We start from the raw sequence: 21458 nt of genomic DNA, 5'->3' as shown, positions 1-21458 counted from the left end.
TTTGACACACGCAAGCTATTGTCCCAAAGGATTCATTGAGCAGGCTGTCTTGCAGCTGCAGCATTTTCCACCAGTTAAATTGACAGTTGCCTACTGTGTGGAGTTGCTAGGAGAAGGTGAATAGTCATGATTACAGCATATTCCCTTAATAACAACCTGTAGAGCTCTCTCATTTCTCTTTGGAAGGGATTTATACATGTCTTAGAGTCCTGGCTTAATGTTTGTTCAGTTATGTTGTTAAGAGGCTGGTAGATATTTATTCATTAAAGACCAATTCAGGATCATCTAAAGAGACACAGCTCTGGCATTTAAACAAGCATTCGTTTTTTACAGTGGTGCAGCTGATACTGGCTTCTACCATCTGCTTTCCTATTGCAACCTGCTTCTCCGACCTGCACAGCAAACAAACAAAAAAAATTTTTTTTTCAGGACTGCTAAAGTCATTCACATTTATCCTGCATGACAATAAATTTGAATACATTTTAAGGAAGCTTTTGTGCTTCTGTGCATATCTATACACCAAATGAAATGCCTGGGTAAAGAGCTTGAGCAGTCAGTCAGGGAGTAGTATAGTAGCTGGCTCACATGTATGGAGTAGACTTGTGAGGTCAGAAGAGCTGTTTATACTGCTGTATGCTTAGGGGGAGAAAGGGAGTGAATTTGCCTATCAAAGTGAATAGCGATTCAGCCAGAAGCTTTCCTTAGCTTTGTAATTCTGAAATGTTTTGATAGATGAGAGCTGCTGCTGTATAACGTGTGGATCCTCTGACGTTTGTAGTGGACTAAGGAATGCTTTTACTTGCTGCTGAGCCTGACTATAACTGTATTGCTGTAGGACAATTACCATGGGGTCTAGAGCCACTGAAACAACCCAGGAACTGGAAAGCACCTCTTTAAAGTACCAAATAGGAGGACACGCTGAGAAAATGTGGCAACGGCTCAAAGGAATGTGAGTAGATCCTCTCCTTGTTTTTGTACTGTTTCCTGGAACGGATTTGTTTCTTTTGAATGTGACTAATCAATACAGAGAGAATTATTTTATAAGCAGTAATTAGTATTTAATATCAGAATGACTTGCCTTTGAAAATATATAGTAGATATTAGATTCAGTCACGTTAAGAAATATATGGACAGTAAAATAACTGTTGCCCAAATCCAAATGCATGTAACCTCTTGAACCAGACAACTCACTGCACTGTGACATTATTTTTCCTGTACTATCTTTAGAATCAGCATTTCTAGAGCTATATCGTAATTGTTAGAAATGGTTCCCTTTGGAGCTGGTACTTGTTCCCCTGGAAATGGTGGTCCATTTAGGTAAGTGTATAATTTCAGTACCTTAGACAGCTAGCTGTAATTTGCACTGCTTGGTTGTACAGGTGGAGCAGCTTGTGTTGAGAGGGTCTTTGGTATTCATAGGGATGCTGTATGCTCCCTGTCTTGCATAGCTTTCCTTTTTAAACACTCACCGGCTCATACAGTCACTAACGTAACATCTATAAGACACAGGCAATTTAAATGCTGGAGAATAAATGCATTAGCCAGTGTGTTCCTAAAGCCACAAAACTTCAATAGTGCATTTAGAATGACTATTTCTGTAAAGCTAACGTTACACTCAGATATATATGTTACTTAAATAACAGTTTCTCTCTCCAGTGCTTTGGGAGCAAGGGGCCAGCATTAGCCTTTGGACTGAGAAATCTGAAAGGCTATGCAACAGATGCTATCTAGTGTGTAAATAGCAGAAAGAACATTATTGATTTTAATTTAAAACCTATGGAACATTACAGCATTTAGAGGCTTAGTTGCACTAGAGTCGGAACAGGAAGGTATAAATTAACAGGTTTCCTATGACAGCCTGGTTTTCCTGTGCCTGCTATGGGGATTCATTCTGAGTGGGGGGAGGCATTTTTTTTTTTTTTACCACCTGCTTGTGTTCCTTCAGTGGGAGACAGCTTGAAGTTGTGGTCAGGGTGCTTTAGGAAACCAATTGGCAAAGACACTTGGGTACATGCACTGAATTCTTTGACCACTTTGTCTAACTCTGCATACTTTTGTGAAAAGGCTGGGCCCTGTGAACTCCAGCGAATGCACCAGTGGCAGAGGTGTATCAGCCATGTTTCATGCTGTAACCTCACCTGATGGAGTTTCTATCATTGGAGACCTCCTCCAAGTTTTATAGAGACTTCCATTTGCATAGACTCTAAGTTGGCTTAGTATTTGTAATGTTCTCTGCAATTCAGCCTCCTAGATTAAAACTTTTTTTCAACCATCTCCAGTTAGTAAATTGGGTCCATTTTATTATAACTACTCATTAATAAAGAATATCTTCACTCCATGCCACATATATAGGAAATAGAATTAATTCCTTTGAGAGTATGTAAATCAATGTATGGAGTTCGAATCTGTAAATCACAATATGCCCATATTGTAAATAGCAGCTACTCCATGAACATTGTTCTTACGATAGGACTTGTAAAGCCAAACCACCTATTTATTTCTTTTTGAAACTAAAACTTTTGACAGAGCCAGCCAAACACTTTTCTCAGCCTTTCCTGTGATTTCACTGTCAGATGGGGACCTTACAAAGAATATTGAATAAAGCAAGTTGACAATGTTAATTGTTTCAGGGGAGATCTTTAGAGACAATATTTATGCAAAGTAGGTAATGGTGAGAAACAAGTCTGATCTCAATGTGGAATCCAGGGCTCTGAAGAGGAATTGATAAATTATTTACTAATCAGCTAAGGGAGTTGATTTCTCAACGGGGAAGTACAAGACGGTATCTGTTAAGGGAAAAGAATATAACTCCAAAAATCAAATCCTATCCTCGGTTATTCAGGCATGGTTCTCATTGAGGGCGATGGGAGCTATTCTTGTGAGTCCAGAACAGAACTGTACCGCTGGCAATCACTATCCACTTTCATCAGTTTAAAACTATTGTTTCAATAAGGCTTTTGTTGTCATTTGTGAGGAGAGAAAGAGGATTTCTCTGGCCTGCAAATTGGTTCAAATTCATCTTTGGTTTCCATATGAGCTTTTTTTGTTGTATTTAATGTGGCCAATAATTAGCTCAGTTAGGTTGAATAGCTGCATGCTGCAACTGTATCAATGGCTGGTTGGGTTTTTTTGGTCAACATTTCAAATATAAGCATTATATATGTAGTTCTGCAGATTATTCCAAGATGAAACACCTTAGTTCAGTACAAAACCATTTCCCTTTATCAGTGGGTAGTCTTCTGCAAAACAATATTTTGGTTGTATTAGCAATGCTACTGTTTGATGAAATATTTAAAATGCAAGTCATCAGCCCAGAATAATTGGTTTGGGCACTGGGAATGTGGTGGGATAAAAGGAGCTTTCCTTCCAGGGAACGGAAGAGCTTTGCAGACTGCAGTTACCCTGTTGCCCTAATACACCTGATGTATGATGAAGCCATGGAGACTTAACAAGTTTGAAACCTTTTGTCCTAGGCCCCATCTCCATATGGTCCATGTGGCCCTGGAGTTACCAGGGAGCCGATCAGCAGGCTATGCAGAAAGTGTGCACTTCTGCCTTCCACTCCAAATCTAATTTCATTGCTTGCACATGGAAACGACGGGCAAGGGGCTGGCTTTCTGTGACAGTGGAAAAGAGGCCTAGGTTTGCCCCAGATGAACAATTGCATAATACTTGATGCTCAGTTAATCAGTGATGGAGTGTTTGCAATATCACCTTACTGGAATAGCAGCGTCTTAAGCTGAGTAGCTGTTCTTTGCGTGGAGATGCTTTTTCAAAGTACGAATTCCAAATATGTTGGTAATTCAGGGAGAAGACAAATCAAGCTGGTATCTGTTAGTAAAACAAATAATAAATGATAGCCACATTACTCCTTAAATAATACACTCCTTACACACACTGCACTTATAGTCATCACATCAGAAGCCCCTCACACTGCTGCTAGAGATCAGACGCCCCATCTGGACCACAATTTTGTACAATCATCATATAAAAAGCCCCAAAGCATATATCTTAGTGTTAGGAGCAATTTCCATTGTAAGCTCATACAGGAGAAAGGAATTTATTTGCCTTTCGTGTATGTTTATTTGGCCTCATTGCATTGTGCTAGAACTGATCAATCTGAAAGATTTTTGGGTAGAATTGGATTCAGGTTAGGGTTCATATCTAGCAAAACACTGTAAGGTTATAAACAGAAGAAAGAAGATAATCTGGAAGGTGGATGGATGTGATAAAAATACCTAGGTAGAGAGAATCTCATTGAGTGGCTATCTACATTACTGACAAATGGGATACAAAATTTCAATGTCAATCTAAGTTGCAGCTTCTTTTCTAATGTTAAAAAAATCCCTTTAAATGAAAATAAAAAATCTCATTAGGTAGTCTCAAGGCTTCATTAGAACTAAAGCTTAATGGAATTGAAGTAAAATTAAAGCTGTTACTTGTCAAATGTATTGTGTGACCCGACCAGGAAAAATATAGAAACTTTATAATAATTTATCTAGAATGATATACATTCCATTAATTCCATACAGACACTTACAAAGAGAGATTTTTTTTCCATTTTAAATCATGAACTTGTTCTTTTGATTTCTGAAGGTTAAAGTAAAATGTTGCCGTGTCTGCTGTTAAGGAAGACTTTTTATGTGGACAGTTTTGTAACCCAGTGTTTCTGAAAGTGTTTCACGGAATCACTCTCAGAAACACATTAACTGGCCATCCTGGTTTGTTTATTTACGGGCGCCAAGACCCCGGACCTCGCGGCTCCCATTGACTCCGTTACGTCCTTTGCAGCCAAAGGGAGCAGCGGGAAGTGGTGGCCTGGCTCAGAAAACACAACCCTATTAACGTACCATTTATTGATGCTTAATTGTATTACTTTGTACCCAATAAGGTAACTATTTGACCTCAATTTAAGGATTTTTTTTTCTTTTGATGTCAATGCTCATGTGGAATCCGTGAATCTTTTTTTTTAACTAGTAATGAAGCAAAGAATCCTAGACTTGTACAAATGTTTTTTACTGTATATTTTTTGTCACAAATACAATGTTAAATGGGAAAACGTCCCTTACATAAGCTTATCCTATATTTTTCAAACATTAGTCGTTTACTTCCTTAAAATATATAAATGTATTGGTTCTGCTACATACCATCTAACTCAAGTTATACATTATATCTCCTTGTCTTTCATGGGCTGAATCCTATCTTTTTAATAGAGAAACCATGCAAATGTCTAGGATGGAAATAGGGAACTTTATTGGACCAGATTCTTGGCTCAGGTAGATTGATGTAACTCCACTGAAGTCAAACTGTCCAAAAGAGTTGAAGTCTCTGATTAATATTAATGAGCTCTGCAGCTATTTGGTAGATTGCAATAATCTAGGTTGCCACTGTATTTTTCTATAGGGGACATTGTGCTAGGAAATCTAGTTTGTTTGCTTGCTAGATATTTTTCATTTTTTTAATGAAGTGTGATATAGAGGATCATTTTCAGATGTTAGATGAGTATGAGGTAACCTGTTCACCTCCCTCCCCCCTAATTAGTGCTAAAGTAGAGGATGGTACAGTACTCTATAGCAATAATTCTTGCTTTACAGCTTCTTCTGAAACAATCCATTTATACAGATCAGATAGATTTAGAGAAATGCAAATGATTAAGTTCTTAAATGTTTTTGGCATCCAATTGATCTTATCAGTAAAACAGACTTTGAAATTATTTTTATGAAGGAGAGGGTGCTAGGGGGAATCAAGGCCTAAGTAGCCCATGTCAGCCATGTAAACAACACCTGTGAGCATGTAGGTGCTGCAGGTGGAGGCTCCTTAGCCAATTAGGAAGGCAGCCACTGACTTGTACGATTGGAAGTTGTTTAGATAGGAAGGGGGATCCCCGGATGATGAGAGCTGTCTTTGGTGGGGAATGCCGGATGTAAGCTATTTGGGAACTTCCAGGAAGAAGTTCAGGCTCTTGTATGGGAGGAGCCCTGAGTTGGCTTTGAGGAGACTGGGGGAACCCAGAAGAAAGACTGAGAGCCAGTGGAAGAGAGACAGTTAGGGACCTCTCATGGTTATCTCAGAGAAGAAATCTGCTGGCTGCCTGGTGAGAATCCCAGCTGTTTGGAGCTGGCTGTGGCTGTAGAGCTGAACCACAGAAATAGTGCTAATTCCTGTGAGTCCCTGGAGCTAAGAGCCAGGCATTTAGGGAGGAAGTTGTGGGCCTGGTGTTCAATAAGGGATCAGGGAGCAAAAGAGACCCACAGGGAACAATGTAGGCTCCGTTAGGGGAGCCCTGAGACAGGGGATTCAAGAAACAGGTACTGAAAGAAAAGCCCAATAAGAGGGAACACCAGTTGCTGTTGCATTTGGACTCTCAGTGGGAAAAAGCTTGAGGAGGCCTGTGCTTTGCTAAGAGTGAGAAATACCTGTGAGCTAAGCCTAGGAGAAATGAAAGATCTCTTGTTTACATCATCTGGAATTTTGAGCACTTCAGAGATTGAACTTTAGTGATTTGGCTGGAGAGTGATCCAAAAAGTCCTGGCAAGAGGCATTCAGTCTGCAGGAAGCGCTGTAGCTCAGGGTGCAGTGAAATTGTGCACTGACAAAAAGGGGTGCTCAAAAAGGTGAGTGTACTCCTTAGCAGAAGCCTGATTCAGAATTACCAAAAATGCATGTATAATGATAGACTGTACTATAATATTCAAACTAGGTTTTAAGAATGGACTGAGAGTTACCCCTGCTCCTGTTCCGACTTTCATCTAGCCCCACCTATTGGTAAGATTAGCTCAGGTAGGAAGAAGACTATAAAGCTGACTGCACTATTTCAATTGCTTCTGTTGTTGCCATTCAGTGACGATCACCCACTGTCTAGGTCTGTGTCCAGGATTTAGCATCTAACGACACCTTTAGGAATTTTGGCCTGTAAACCAAATTATATAGTGTGTAAATGAAGTGGTTTGTCATCTACACTGCTGTGTGGTTATTGTGGTTGCCATTACAATTTTCATTCTTCCTGAACATAACCCTGTACAGAATACTCACTGGTACTCTATTGCGTAAGCATCTGAGTACACCACCGGGAAGCCAGAAAATTCTGAGGTTTAATCTGTACCCAGATACTGTCTTGCTGTAAGTATACAGCCTGTGGTGGCTAGCTTCCCAACTGGGCCAACAGACTTGGATGAGCGGTGCCTGTGGTAATGCTCTAAAAATAGGTGCATAGACAGTGATTTAAAATTGTGGCTTCTGCTCTGAAGTTGACTCAATTCCCTAGGCATCAGAGACCAAGCTACAACTTGAAAGCTCTGTCTACACAGCTGTTTACCAAGGGTCACACTCTAAACCCTGAGTCTGTTTCCACAGACTATGAAGACATGCCCTCTTTGGTCTTGGGAAAGATGCTATAAATGATTCTGTTTCCACCTTTGTGAAACAGACTAATACTCGACTTTTAAAGTTATAGCGTAAACCAGTCAGCTGTGATAAAATTCCTGAAAACACAGCACAACTTCCAGGAATATTTATTGCATTAGCTGATATGACAGAAAAGGCAACTTTACCTGGACTGTAAATATCAGCAAGATCAGAATAACCCAGGGGCAGAATAGTTAGTGGTAAAAGAAAGTAGCTGAATGTTCCTGTTTGGAATCTAGACTAAAAAATGGTTAAGGGGACATTTATATTTCCAGTCTTTAAAGGGATTTTTTTTAAAAAAAAAGCCTATTGATAAGAGTTCTTTGTCTTAGTAGTTCTTACGAGAGTTTAAGACGCATAAAATCCTACATCCTGGCTGCTCAAAAAAATGAAACAGGCAGACCTAGCAAAGCAATGGCATAATGTGTACCTGAACCGGCAAATCACAGCAAGTTGGTCTAATTCCAGATCTTTCAACTTTGCCAATATATCTGTTAAAATATTTCATACTGGAGACCAGAAAAATCAGGCTTCTGCTTCTGAAGTAATTTTCTGATAGGACTAATAGCTCTATATAAATGTCCTCTCAAAACACAAATGTCTCAACAAATGACCATCACACCCGGCCAGGAAGTGATATAAATAAAGGAACCAAAGACTCAAATGGGCTTTATCTTTGGTCTTATGTATAGAGCTGATTATACTCATTGTATTGAAGTGTTCATAAACATAATATGCAGCAATTGGCTGGACTCTTCCCAGTAGCTTGTTAGTGCTATCCCTTAAAAGAGATCAGTAGCAGCACTGGTTGAATATCATCCATCACATACATTTTGTGGCAAATTTGGTTGGTTGTTGAATGATTGTTTTCAGCAGTGGAAGTTTTCTTATTTCTAGTGAGACCTGTTGAGACAAGATAGAGTTTCAGGTGAAGCTTAGTAGTGACCATGCATGTTGTCTTTAGTGCAATGATCTTTAACCGGCATAGATCTCAAGGAGGATTTTCTGCCATGTAAGAATGCCTAATCCATTTTCTGTTGTTTGACATTGACTGCAGTTTCTTTGACCCAACCTATTTGCAGAGTTTTGATGCCCCCGGGAAAACATGTAACCTCTATAAATATTATTTTAACATTTAATTAATATGAATTTACCTGATATATAGTGTGTTTGGAGGCAGCTACGTTTGAATAGTTTGCTGCTGGAGTGATTTATGTCAGAAGACACTAAGAAACAAACTGCAATGCAGTATTTATTTATTTTTTGTTCTTTGTTCATACACAGTATTGAAATACTTCATGGTATGTGAGAATTCAAAGGAGGTGACACCATTATGCGTCTCACTGTTTCTTTCTGCAGAGCTAATTGAGGAATCAATACCAAACGCAACTTTTCCAGCACTATTGTGTATTGTTTCAAGTCTTTGTTTTGAATGGTTTGTTTCCTTAGTGACATGTTCTGTCACCTCTCTGATATTTTAAAATTGTTTTTATAAAAAAAGATTGATGACTGAATGACTCTTCTTCCTTCCTATTGTCCATGTATGTGAATTGGTTGAATTTCCTCACCCAGAATATTCTCAGCTGAGACTGTTGAGAGGCAGCCACCCAGATCTCTCAGTCACTGATCTCAGATGGATTTGTTCCTCCCGTTTTGAGAGTTTTGAATTCTTACACCTGTTAGCGGCATCAGTTCAGGTCTTCGTGCACAAATGACAATAAGTGCCACCCCTCTGAACACCATTAGACCTGTGTGGAAAGAGACATTCCCTTTCCATTGGCAACTCTGAAATTTCAGACAAGAAAATCATTCTGACGTGAGATGAAAAATCCACATTTTTAAATTTCCAAAAGAAATATTTATTGAAAAAATTAAAAAGACACATTATTTTGACATATTTAATATGTTTTTCGGGCTCCCCAGTGTGTCTTGGGCTCCAGAAGCCCGCTGGGAAGGGAGGGCATGGGGCTTGGGACTTAAGGCTTCCTGACTACTGTGGGTTGGGAGCTCTGTTCAGGGCAATCCATCTTCTGAGCTCCCCCAAAGTCAGGTAGTCTTGTAGTCCTACTCTGGGGATGAGGATGCTGCAGAGGCGAGTTATTTTCCTATAGAAAAATTGCCCGTGCAACCTGAGTTTTCTGTTACCTTTTGTCAGTCTCAGCAAATAGGCCAAGGGCTGAATGCTTCTCTTTCTCTTCATCTTTTGTTGAGACATTCGTGCTCCCTGGTACAATGAGAGGCCAGTCTCCAGGGCTGTCGAGTTGACCCATGTCTTAACTCAACAATGGTTAACTCTCAGAGAGATGGCAGTTGAGGCGACAAAGGTCTTGATCCTACACACTGTGACCTTTGTCCCTGACTCCATTGTCAGTGAGAGCAGGACCTCTCTCTCTGCTAAGCTTGATTCCAAACACTGCCAAATGCTCCCCACCGCCCACAGTTCTGCAGATATGCACCTCTGTTCTGACTTTCTAGCATCCCCCTTTTCATTTCACTCCTAAGCCTCTTTAGCAGACGCTATTCATGTATGTATTTTGAGCAAATATGGACTAGAATGAGCCAATTAACCTCGTGTACATAAGTGATTATTTTAGGGGGGGCTGTGTGCCTTAAGAACAAGTATTCTTTTTTCTACATAGTCCCTGATTTGAATACAAGAACAGTTAGGAGGCAGGCCTTGGACATACGATCTGGAGCAAGAGCAGTTACATGTGCTGCTTTAGACTGTCCCCTATCATATTGTTTGTGTTGCACTGAAATATGCTGAAGTAAGATTATTTAACTGCTGTCTCTGAGACCTTCATAGAAATAAGCTGGTCCTTTTATGAGCCCATCTCAGGAGGTAAAACTGTAAATAAAGTATATGGCAGGAAATAAATGGGAAATGTAACCTGGAGGAGGCTACGGTGCAACAAAGCAAGAGGAGTACATTAGGTTGCTCTTAATCAAAATGAATAATTGTTACCTTCAAAAGCTGCTTTCTGACTTACGGGCATTTAAAACTGTTTGGAATGTTTCATACTTAACCTTTTGTGCAACTTAAGTACCTACTTTATGGGTAGATCAATTGTACTGTTTGTGAGGAACAGTATGCCTTTGAATTCCATGCCCTTTCTAATGAATTCTAAACAGATTGATTTTAATATTAATTGCTCTTTCTAAAAATACCCTTTTGAAAAAAATCAGTTGGTTACATGCCACAATAAGCCTCTTTTATAAAATGAGCATTTAAACAGATCAGTGATAGGTGCTATTGATTCCCCATCCTACATTAGAAATTAATAAATAGTATTAGTTAAAAACAATTTGTTTTGAAACATTGTGCAATTAATATGAATTGCACAGTGAGAAGTGACTCTGTGTTCATTTGAACTCTGGAACTTGTCTGTTGTTGGCACTGTAGACAAATGAAAGGGCTAATATTGCATGAAAGGGTTAATATTTTGGGGCTGCATATGCTTCTCAACTTAATAATTAGCTTCCTGGCTTTGTAACACCTGTGAGCATTTCATACAATTAATTTGTTGTTGGGTGAGTAATGTCAGACAATTGTTAGCATAATAGATAGCAAAAGATTGATGATAAACTTAAAAACAGTTAATCAGAATTTAAATGTTTATAATGTCAAACAGAGCAGGACCAATAACACTGGGTTTGTACACCAACCTCCTCTCTCTCTCTGCCAATACAGATACTGTCTACTAATGTGTTACTTCTAGCTTTTATTATATCCTTTGGTATGGGTAGGGTAGAGCCCTACCAAATTTGCAGTCCATTTTAGTCAATTTCATAGTCATGGGATTTTAAAAATTCTTAAATGTCATGATAGCTAGGGTCAGGTCTACTTTGGGTGAGGAGCTGGACTCAATGACTTCTTGAGGTCTCTTCCAACCCTATGATTCTACGATTTCAGCTATTTAAATATGAAATTTCACAATGTTGTAATTGTAGGGGTCCCGCCCCCCTCCCCAAAAAAAGAGTTGTAGGAGAGGGAGGGGAGTTGCACAATGTTTCCTTTAATTTTTTCCATTCATGTGCAGAATATATTTTATGTGCACCAAAGCATGTGTGGATGTCTACCACCAATAGAAACACTTGCTGTGGGTGCTCTACTAATCAGCTGTGCAGCACCTGAATCTTGCTGGGGTGCCTGTCCAAGCACACAGCTTGCAGGGAACACTGGATTTGTGATACTGCTACCCTTACTTCTGTGGTGCTGCTGGCTGTAGCGCTACCTTCAGAGCTAGATGGTTGGAGAGTGGCAGCTGCTAGCTGGGAGGCCAGCTCTGAAGGCAGAGCCACTGTGAGCAGCCACGTAGAAGGAAGGATGGCATGTACTGCTACTAGTGGGGAACTGCCTTCAGAACAGCAGCCACTCTTTGGCTGCCCAGCTCTGAAGGCATGCAGAAGTAAGGGTGACAACACAATGACCCTCCATAACCCTGTGACTCACCTACAACTCCCTTTTGTGTCAGGACCTACAATTTGAGAAACATGAAATCTGTATTGTATAGGTAAAAGCACATAAAAGGCCAGATTTCATAGTCTGTGACAATTTTTTTTGCCATGAATTGAAAGCCATGGGGCATGAATGGGGATGCCTCTCCCCAGCACTGTGTATGGATTTTCATCCTCATTGTTACTACTTGGACAAAATTACATAAGGTGCAAAGTGTGGGAAAGAAAACATTAGGATCTGTGTTCCAATATTCTGCTAAAGAAAATCTTCATTTCTGAAAGCCAAGGAATTACAAGTTCCATTCTCTGTTGTTGTTTATCATGCTGGAGTATTGTATTACTTGTATGTGTCCTCTTTAGGACAGTGTACAATCAATGTTACATGAGTGTAGGAACCACAATCCATACCACAGCGGTGGGCAACCTGTGGCCCACATGCAGTTCATTGGTTTCTAAGAGTGGCCCATGTACAGGGTTGCCAGATTCCACTGGCGTCTCTTGGCATCATTTTCTTTCTACTGTTATTACTAAAGTGACACGTGTGAAGTGAGGTGTGTGCTGTTTGCACACAATATAGACCGTGAGAGCCATGCACCTCCTCTGCATGCAATCAAAGTGCTGCTACGATTCAATTGGCACACCCTGCAAATTCTAGGTATGCAAGTGCAGTTATCAAAACTAATCTATTCCACGAGACCGTCCTTAGTTTCAAGAATCTTACAGCCTAGGTTGCCCATTGATGCCCTAGACGTATTGGAGTAGAATTGTTAAAGAAGCCTTTTGACAGCTTTAGTCTCTGTTGGTGTGTATTTGACATGCTTTAGTTGATAAACATTGCCTCCAAAGATCAAATCAACACATATGAGTTACATGACTGACTGATGACTGCATGCCACCTCCTAGAAATCTCTGCAGAAGCTTTCTGGCATGGAATGATAACTCAGAATGTCTTTATCAGTGCAACACGAGCACTTCCCCTTTTTCTGTGTTAAGATGAAGATTCAAGAAGTTGCAGAGTTCTTATATCATGTTGGGACCCATTGTTGCTTATGGAACTTGATGCTTTATGCATTTTATTTTTTTTACCAAGAGCAGAACTGTATTCTCAAGATTTGGAGGTTTTCTTTACCATAGAAAATTGAAAATCAAAAAGAAAAGAAATTTCTTCAATCTGAGACCCAGCTTCAGTGAAGGAAACCTGGAAGGAAAAAGTGAAGTTTTAAAGGCTTGGCATAATATGATAATCCCCCTTAATGAGATGCAACTTTCCATCATCACATGTAGCATCTTCATTGCTGAAATAGACTGGAAATATACAGAATATAGGCTTATAACAATAGTGTAACACCCACAAGTGACAACAGATGTGATCTTTTGTAATGAAACATGTTTCCATTATTTGATAATGTTCAGCATCAAGAGGATCCTCTTGGCACAATAGTGTAATTTTTCTACATTATGCAGGATATATTAACTCCATCTTCAGTGGGTACCTATGCCCTGCTGAACCTGGCAGACTACCATGTGTGGGGCTGCTGCCAGTTTTATAAGTGGGCACGAGTACAGAAACAGCCACATGATGCATCACTTTTGAGAATTAGTAGATGAATCCCTCAAGATGCTGCCTGTGTAGAGCAATTATGTGTATTACCAAAAATGCTTCATGGCCTGGCTGTGTGTTCTGCTCAGTGGTTTTGCCAACTGCATTAATTTAATCCATTCAGTTACCCCATTTGCATGCACTCTAATATCTTTGCTCTTACCTTATGATGCTGTATATAGAAGCTGATGATGTCAAACGTCATGAGTGTGCACTTGAGAGATTGGATGGATTACCACAGTCCTGTGTTCTATTTATTGCTTCAGTGAACCATTATCTCCAGATGATACCTTTGCCAACATGAGAAAAAGCTATTTTAAATGAGTGAAACTAAACTATAAGGGTATGTCTACACTACAAAGTTCGAATTAACTTTGATAGGCGCTACACATACAAACAGCTAGTTCGAACTTAATTCGAACTAGTGGAGCGCTTAATTCGAACTAGGTAAACCTCATTCTACAAGGACTAACGCCTAGTTAGAATTAAGTAGTTCGAATTAAGGGCTGTGTAGCCACTTAATTCGAACTAGTGGGAGGCTAGCCCTCCCCAGCTTTCCCTTGTGGCCACTCTGGGCACCACCAGGGAAACTTGTCTGCCCCCCTCTTGGCCCCAGAGCCCTTAAAGGGGCACGGTCTGGCTACCGTGCCAGGTGCAAGCCTGCCCGTGCCAGGTGCAAGCCTGCCAGCATCCAACCAGCAGACCCTGCACCTGGCACGGCACGAACCAGCCACCCGCTGCCACCCAGCCCTCTGTCTCTTCCCGGGACCAAGCTGGCGGCTCACAGGAGCTTGCCCTGGGCCGCAAGAGGCAGACGCCGGCCCGCCTGGTCTAGTGCGGAGATCGTGGACCTCATCCACGGCCTCTACACTAGGCACAGGAAAGTGGCCGTCTAAGGCAGGATAGCTGTCAGCCAGGCCACCCAGGAGCAGGTTTGCATGAAAATCAAGGTGGTCCAGTGAGACCCCTGACCCTGAGCTTAGAACGGCCGTACTGGGTCAGACCAAAGGTCCATCTAGCCCAGTAGCCTGTCTGCTGACAGCGGCCAACACCAGCTACCCCAGAGGGGATGGACCGAAGACAATGACCAAGCCATTTGTCTTGTGCCATCCATCTCCAGCCTTCCACAAACCTTGGGCAGGGACACCACTCCTACCCCCTGGCTAATACCACTCCATGGACCCAGCCTCCATGTTATAGTTCTAGCCTTCACAGCCTCCTGCAGCAAGGAGTTCCACAGGTTGACTATTTGCTTTGTGAAGAAGAACTTTCTGTTATTAGTTTGAAGCCTGCTACCCATTCCTTTCCTTTGGTGTCCTCCTATTATGGGAACTAATGAAGAACTTTTCTGTATGCACCCTCTCCACCCCACTCGTGCTTTTATAGACCTCTATCATATCCCCCCTCCGTCTCCTCTTTTCTAAGCTGAAAAGTCCCAGTCTCTTTAGCCTCTCTTCATATGGGACCTGTTCCAAACTCCTCATCATTGAAGTTGCCCTCCCCTCTCCCACCCTCTCTCTTCCCCTCTCCCACCTCCTTTTCCCAGTCTCCCCCAGTTTTGTTCAATAAAGACAGATTCTATTTTTGAACACAATTGTCCTTTATTTTGTACATCAGGAAGGGAGGCTAGGGAGGGGTAAGTGGAAGGAGGTGAGGGAGGAATGGTGTACAAGCCCCCGATGGGGAGGACTGGGCTGGCTCTGCGGGCTTCTGGGGTGGAAGCTCTCCTGCAGCCCCCCAATTTCCCCCACTCCCCAGATGGCAGCCTGCGGCAAGTGCAGCCAGTCTGATGGCCGAGTGTTGTGATGTGCCCAGTGTGGGTACTCCGGGCAATCCAAGCCAGGACTGCTTAGCAAGTGGGGCATCCCTGAGTACTGTCTTTCTGGGGTGGGGGTCGGGTCCCTTTAAGCACAGCCCTCGGCTAGGTTGAGACAGCAGCTCCACGCTCTAAGTCCTAATCTGATGCCCTGCCAGCACTGCTTCTGGCCATCCTTAACCTCGGTTCAGGGTCCACTCAATGTGGACATGCTAGTTCGAATTAGCAAAACGCTAATTTGAACTAGTTTTTAGGTCTAGATGCACTAGTTCGAATTAGCTTAGTTCGAATTAACTAATTCGAATTAAGTTAGTTCGAATTAGTGCTGTAGTGAAGACATACCCTAATAGAGTAAAGGTCTAAAGGCATCACTGTGGTTGTTTAGTTTTGCATAATATAGGCTATCAAGCCACAGTTAATAACGTCTACATCAAGTTCATAATTTAAAAGCACTGATGTGGATTTGTTCTTGCACATAACCAGTGTAATTGAAGGTTGCAACAGCATAAAAGTGAGATTAGAACCAGAATTTACAAGTTTACTGTATGATAATATTTTATGAAAGCGCCAGAATTTGGTTTCATTTTATTAGTTAGTGGCTGTTATGATCATTTGGCCACATGGATTACATTTTAATTTTCCAGTTTCTGATGATGTTGATTCCATTCTTACTGATCATTTGGCTGCTCAGCTGATAGAAGAAGAGTGCAAGTGATTTCTTAGAGACTATCTGTTTTCAAAGAAGGGAAATAATTTCACCTTTCTGAGTTTCATTTGGCTGCAGGTAGAAATAACGCGGGAGCTCTACTGGCCTCAGTAAGAGTTTTCTGTGCTCATGTGTCATTTGGGATTATTGCGATTCCTTGGATTTGCATTTTAGGCTCTAGACTTGCCAGTGGATGAGTTGATAGGGACCCAGGCCCACATGGGAGTAATGTTTGCACTGTTTGCCATTCATTTATTTTGAGTAATAATAATTTATATTGACCTCACACTTTTTAGAAACCATGTGGATGTCAAAAAGACAATGTACTATGGTTAGAGGAAAATGTGCCAGGTAGTTCTGAAGCCCTGAAGTGGTATAATTATACTGTTAGGATGATTATAGATATGTAGGGCTGAAGGAACCTTTACGTTTTCAGGTCCAGCTCAGTCTGCCAAGGTATGACCAATGGTTGGATGTTATTTGGAATACATGGGCATCTGGTATAATAGGTGGGGGAAGGCACAACCTTCCCAAACTGCCAGCCTGGCCCCTGCCCACACTCCACCCTCAGAACGCCTAGCGTTGGCGGAGTGTTGTTGCCCCCAGTGCTTGCTCTACCTGCGCCCATGGCTGGGGAGGCTGGGGATGCGTTCCCTCCTCCCTCTCTGTGCATCCAGGGCTGGGGATGCTGCAGCCACCCTCCTCTCCTCCCTGTGGTGGTGGCGGGGCACATGTGATGCACTGCTCTGTCTCCCCATGGTGGATGGGGCAAGGAGACCACTTGGGTCCCATGGGACAGGGCCTCAGCAGAAGGGGTGAGGCTAGGAGTGGAGCTGGGGGCTTGCCTCCTCCGACCCTACCTTCACCAACAGCCCATGTAGGAACACTTTAGTTTTTTCTTCTGTCCACCAAATGCAGTTGAAATAATGACTCATAGTCAAAGATCACTATCTTTACATTTGCTCAGTGCCATGCTAGCTTAATTCAGAACTGTCTTATCAGAAGTTTTTTCCCCATATAAATGGAACAAGGCATTCTGGTACCACTCCCAGATTGTGACTCAGAAGCAGAAAGCAGCAGCTCAAAGTGTTTTTCTCTTCTGTTTCTTTCATAAAAGCATTTACTTCATGTAAAGATTGTGAACAATCGGAGAGAGGGTCTTAATTTAATCTGAAAAGAATTAAATCACACATTCAATGTTTGGAGAAAACATCCTTTACAGGTAAGACATCACAAAAATGTAATGTAATGAGTCTGTCTTCCTCATCCTCCTTTTTTTCCTGTAATAAACATGTTGCATCTGCTGTTTGTTTAGTCACTTCAACATGTGGAAATGTATTCCTGGTACAATTACAAGCACCTTTGACTGACAGAGCAGTAAACTGCTCTGCTGAAGCCAACCATACTGATCCCAGTCACCAATCTTCACTATGCATTCATGAGTATAAGGACTGGGGAATGTCTTGACTGTCTTTCTTTGGTAGCTAACGTACTTCTCACTTAATATAAATCTAACATACTGTGTTGTCACTGCCCGATTTTTTCCCCACAAAGCTCTTAATATTCCAATCGTATTACTAAGTATTCCAAGTGATGGCGCTTGCTCTTGCTCTTGCTCAGACAGGATATTCATTAAAAATGCTGGCTAGTGGTAGCTGTCCTGCTCTTACAAAGCTGCAAATACAATTATCATTTCTACACTGTGTTGCAGGGTACTAGACTGACTCTGTGCTGCAATCCTACTTTGGTGTAACTTTGGCCATCATCCTGTTCTTTTTAGTCTGGCCTCCTGCTCTAGCGTAGTTCACTATGGCAACATTGCTGTGCTATCTGTGATTGTAGCAGAGCAAGCTGCTTCTGAAACATTTAAATAGCTCTTTGTGTTCAAGCAGCGTGAACACTGCAGTGTTTCTGCCACTAATATCCATTGTCCATAGAGAGCAAGAGAGCACACGCACAAGTATCTGACCAGGAACAAGTACTTAATTTTCAATATTTGCACTGATTTGCATCAGAGGTTCTCAACTTTTTTTATTTCTAAGCTTCTGCCCCCGCTTCGCCCCCAACATGCTGTAAAAACTCCACAGCCCACTTGTGCCACAACAGCTGGCCTTCTGCATATAAAAGCCAGGGCCGGAATTAGGGGGTAGTAAGCAGGGCAATTGCCTTTGGTTGCCACAAAGCTCCATTGCTCAGGCTTCAGCTTCAGCCCTGGATGGTGGAACTTCAGCTTTCTACCCTGGGCCACGGTGAGTATAATGCTGGCCCTGGTTGCCCTTCCCAATCCTCCCCCAGACCACCCTGGATGACTGGTTGGAAATCAGTGGTTTCCATGGCTTTTGTAGTGATATCGTATAGGCAAAGCTGTTTCTCTAAACAGTTGACCTCTCGAAATATGAATGGCCTAGTTTTTGCTGGTTTACACCAGTTCCTGGATATTATCATAGGTACGTCTATGGAACAGGAAAAAATAGGACTTATAGGAATTTGGAACACAATATAAATTTAATTTATAGAAATACGGCTGATCTTTGAGATGTGGAGCACATGCTAAAATGAAAATGGTGGCATTTGTTTTAAACAAATTTAGATCAGCTAATTGGGAAAGAAAGCATCAGGTTGACTGAATAGATCTGTCAGTAGAGGTTGATACCAGTAGACATATGTCCAGTGATTCTTAGTGTAGAAGAAGATTGTGAAGATTTAGGGAACTAGAAATGTCAGAGTTAACCTCAGTATTCATTTTTTCAAAAGCTAGTTTCTAGCTTCTTTCACTGAATTGAACCTGGAACATTTAAATTAGTTACTTGACTGTTCAGTTTCATAGATGTTATCTTCCAAATACTACTGATTTAGTTTACTCCCAACACATCTACCTAGTCAGTCATGCCTACACATTTTTCAGTTTTTACAAAGGACTACAGAAGCATCCAAGACATCTGGTGTTGCTTGCATGTACTGCAGGCAAATCATGCTGCAGGTCAGCAACACACTTGTGCAGCTGAGCTGGCTGACCACAGAGGAGGAGTAACTCTTCAACACAAGATGCAATATGGTCCTAGTGGTCTCAGCACAAAGTTGACAGAATGGGATTCATGTGTCCAAATTCTCACTCTTATTTTGACCTAGGGGCCAATCATTTAATCTCTGTGGGCCTCAGCTTTTCTGCTGGTAAAATAGAAATGATAATGTTCACCTCCTACATTTCAGATGTGTTAATACTTCAAAATGCTGGAAAAGTACCATTATGCACAGATTTGCATACATTTATCTTGGAATAGTTTTCTAAGCATTTGGCAATTGCAAATGAAGCACCTGGACTCTGAGGTCTTGATCCTATTTCCATTGTATTCAGTGGGAATCTTTCTTCTGACTAACATAGGCAGTGGATTCAGCCTCGAGTGAAAACTGGATGGAATATCGGATCTGCTAAACAGTGCATCTTATTTCTATCTAGCAGCTGATATGAAGAGGATATAGAATTACTGGTGATGCAGCACCTGTTATTTCAGAGCACTTTAATCACAATAATTGACTGGATATTCGAATGTGTGCAGGATATTGGATGTGTACAATACAGATTGTATTACAATATGATATGAGTAACTAGCAATAGTGACTTCAGGCACTGGGCCTCTTGACTATTGAGATTTATTCGGAAAAACACACAGTAGTATAATAAACAACAAGAAAAGATTGGTTTTGACACAAAGAGGTTATAATGTAGACGTCATATAAAAAAATGTACCTACCAAAACATTTAGGAAGTGAGTGGGGTGTAGTAGTACAGGGGTTATAATGTGACCCTACAGTTATCCAGTAACATGTCCATATCTTGATGACTTCATATGGATTTGTAGTGATAGTACTTCCAAAAACCTAGTTTGACAGGAAACTTAAGAAGATCTTGGTGGGAGCAGTTGTTAATAATTTGCTGGATTGCTTCTGATCTGCATAATAATAGAATCATTATTCCATTTATTAGTCGGCACCGAACGCAGGGGGAAAAAAGATAAGATTAAACTACGCTAAATGTCTTTATCTCAATAAGCTTTGTAAATCTTGATACTTAACAGGAATCTATGTGACTGAAATTCAAGCCTTAAAATCCTATCTTCTGTAAAATGGTTTGAAAAATCTCTGTATACACGAAAAAAGAATCTCTAGCATGGACTGAGCATAATTGAGCTACAATATGCAATTGATGTTAATGCTTATGTAGGGTTTTAACCTTGATGCTGTGCTGAACAGATGTGGAGCTCACTTGAAGCACTTATTACAGTCTCCTCTCTTGTTCTGTGTATTAAAATCCAATCAACTAGACATACTTTCAAAACGTAATAGCAACGGCTTTAAGTAGATCCAAATTAGAAGGAAAAAAAAAAAAACAAGTGAGAGTAAAAGAGTTTCTTGGGCTCATGCTGTGTAAACTCTGTGGGGGCAGGATTCAGCCTTTCGTTCTTTTTTGTAGAGCGCCCATCACAAAGGGGTAATGGTTCTTGACTGGGGCTTCTAAGGCTACAGTATCAACAATGTTTCATAATAATCATCATCCAGTTTCCTTTCATTTTGAATTTAGTGTCCCATGATCTCCACTTGCTAAAGCTTCCAAAGGACAAGACTTTGCAGGGTCAAATTCTGCCCTCAGTTGCCATCCATGTAGCCTAAAAGGGAGAAGATTTTCTCAGGGTCCTCAAGGTGTAGAACAGCTGTAGAATAAAAGTGGGATTGTACATGCGGGTAGGTTCCTTCCATCTGACTCCCTATGGATACTCTGCTGCCTACTGGCCAGACAGAGGGAAATGGGAGCAGATTTAGCTCTTTGCCCATCATGATTATTAATTTGAACCTTTCCCCCTGTTGCTCCATTTTAGCTGAAACCGCCTCCCCCCCCCCATAGCTATATGCTACAGGAACTGCAATATTAGGATGCTATAGATCTGATCGATGTCCTGTTTTAGCATCAGATGGATATTTTCATCATCAGTGAGGCCAAATTGGTTGAGGCCCATTACGATTTTTTTTTGCTTTCCTCATAACATCAGGGACTCTCAGGTTAAATAGGAATAGGACTTACAAATGTAACATTCGAGAGACAAAGTGGGTGGCTGTTGGATCAGTTTCTGCTGATAAAAGAGCCAAAGCTTTCAGGCTTACACAGAGCTCTCCTTCAGGTCTGGGAAATATACTCAGAGTGTCATAGCTAAATAAAAGGTGGAACATAAAGTTTAGCATAACTAGCTAATGCATGTTTCAAGGGACAATGGAAGGTGAAGTGAGCCATTAACATATCTCCAGTGAGGGGCATAAATGGGAGGGAGAGGGTTAGTGAGTTACAGATTTGCTGTAGTAAGGCATAAATCCAGTGTGTCTGTTCATTTTATGATTTTTTTTTAATGTCTAGCAAAGTTATGAATGTAAGTTCCCAAGCTCCTCTTTTGAAAAGTGTTGTGTAGGTTTTCTTTGAGGACAAA

General features: G+C 41.1%; 1 protein-coding gene across 3 annotated transcripts in view; it reads left to right on the top strand.

Annotated features, from left to right (window-relative positions):
- Window positions 1-830: 830 nt before the first annotated feature.
- PDE1A (phosphodiesterase 1A) overlaps window positions 831-21458 on the top strand; it is a 290701-nt gene continuing 270073 nt past the window's right edge. For all 3 annotated transcript variants that reach the window (XM_075933755.1, XM_014572868.3, XM_025183938.2), the window contains exon 1: window positions 831-949. In XM_075933755.1, the coding sequence (XP_075789870.1) occupies window positions 846-949 (104 nt within the window). In that variant the 5' untranslated portion in view covers window positions 831-845. The remainder of the gene's footprint in view (window positions 950-21458) is intronic.

Source organism: Pelodiscus sinensis, chromosome 7 (genome assembly GCF_049634645.1).
Source record: "Pelodiscus sinensis isolate JC-2024 chromosome 7, ASM4963464v1, whole genome shotgun sequence".
NCBI lineage: Eukaryota > Metazoa > Chordata > Testudines > Trionychidae > Pelodiscus > Pelodiscus sinensis.
Note: the sequence above shows the minus strand (reverse complement) of the source record. Positions and strands in the feature narration are given on the sequence as shown.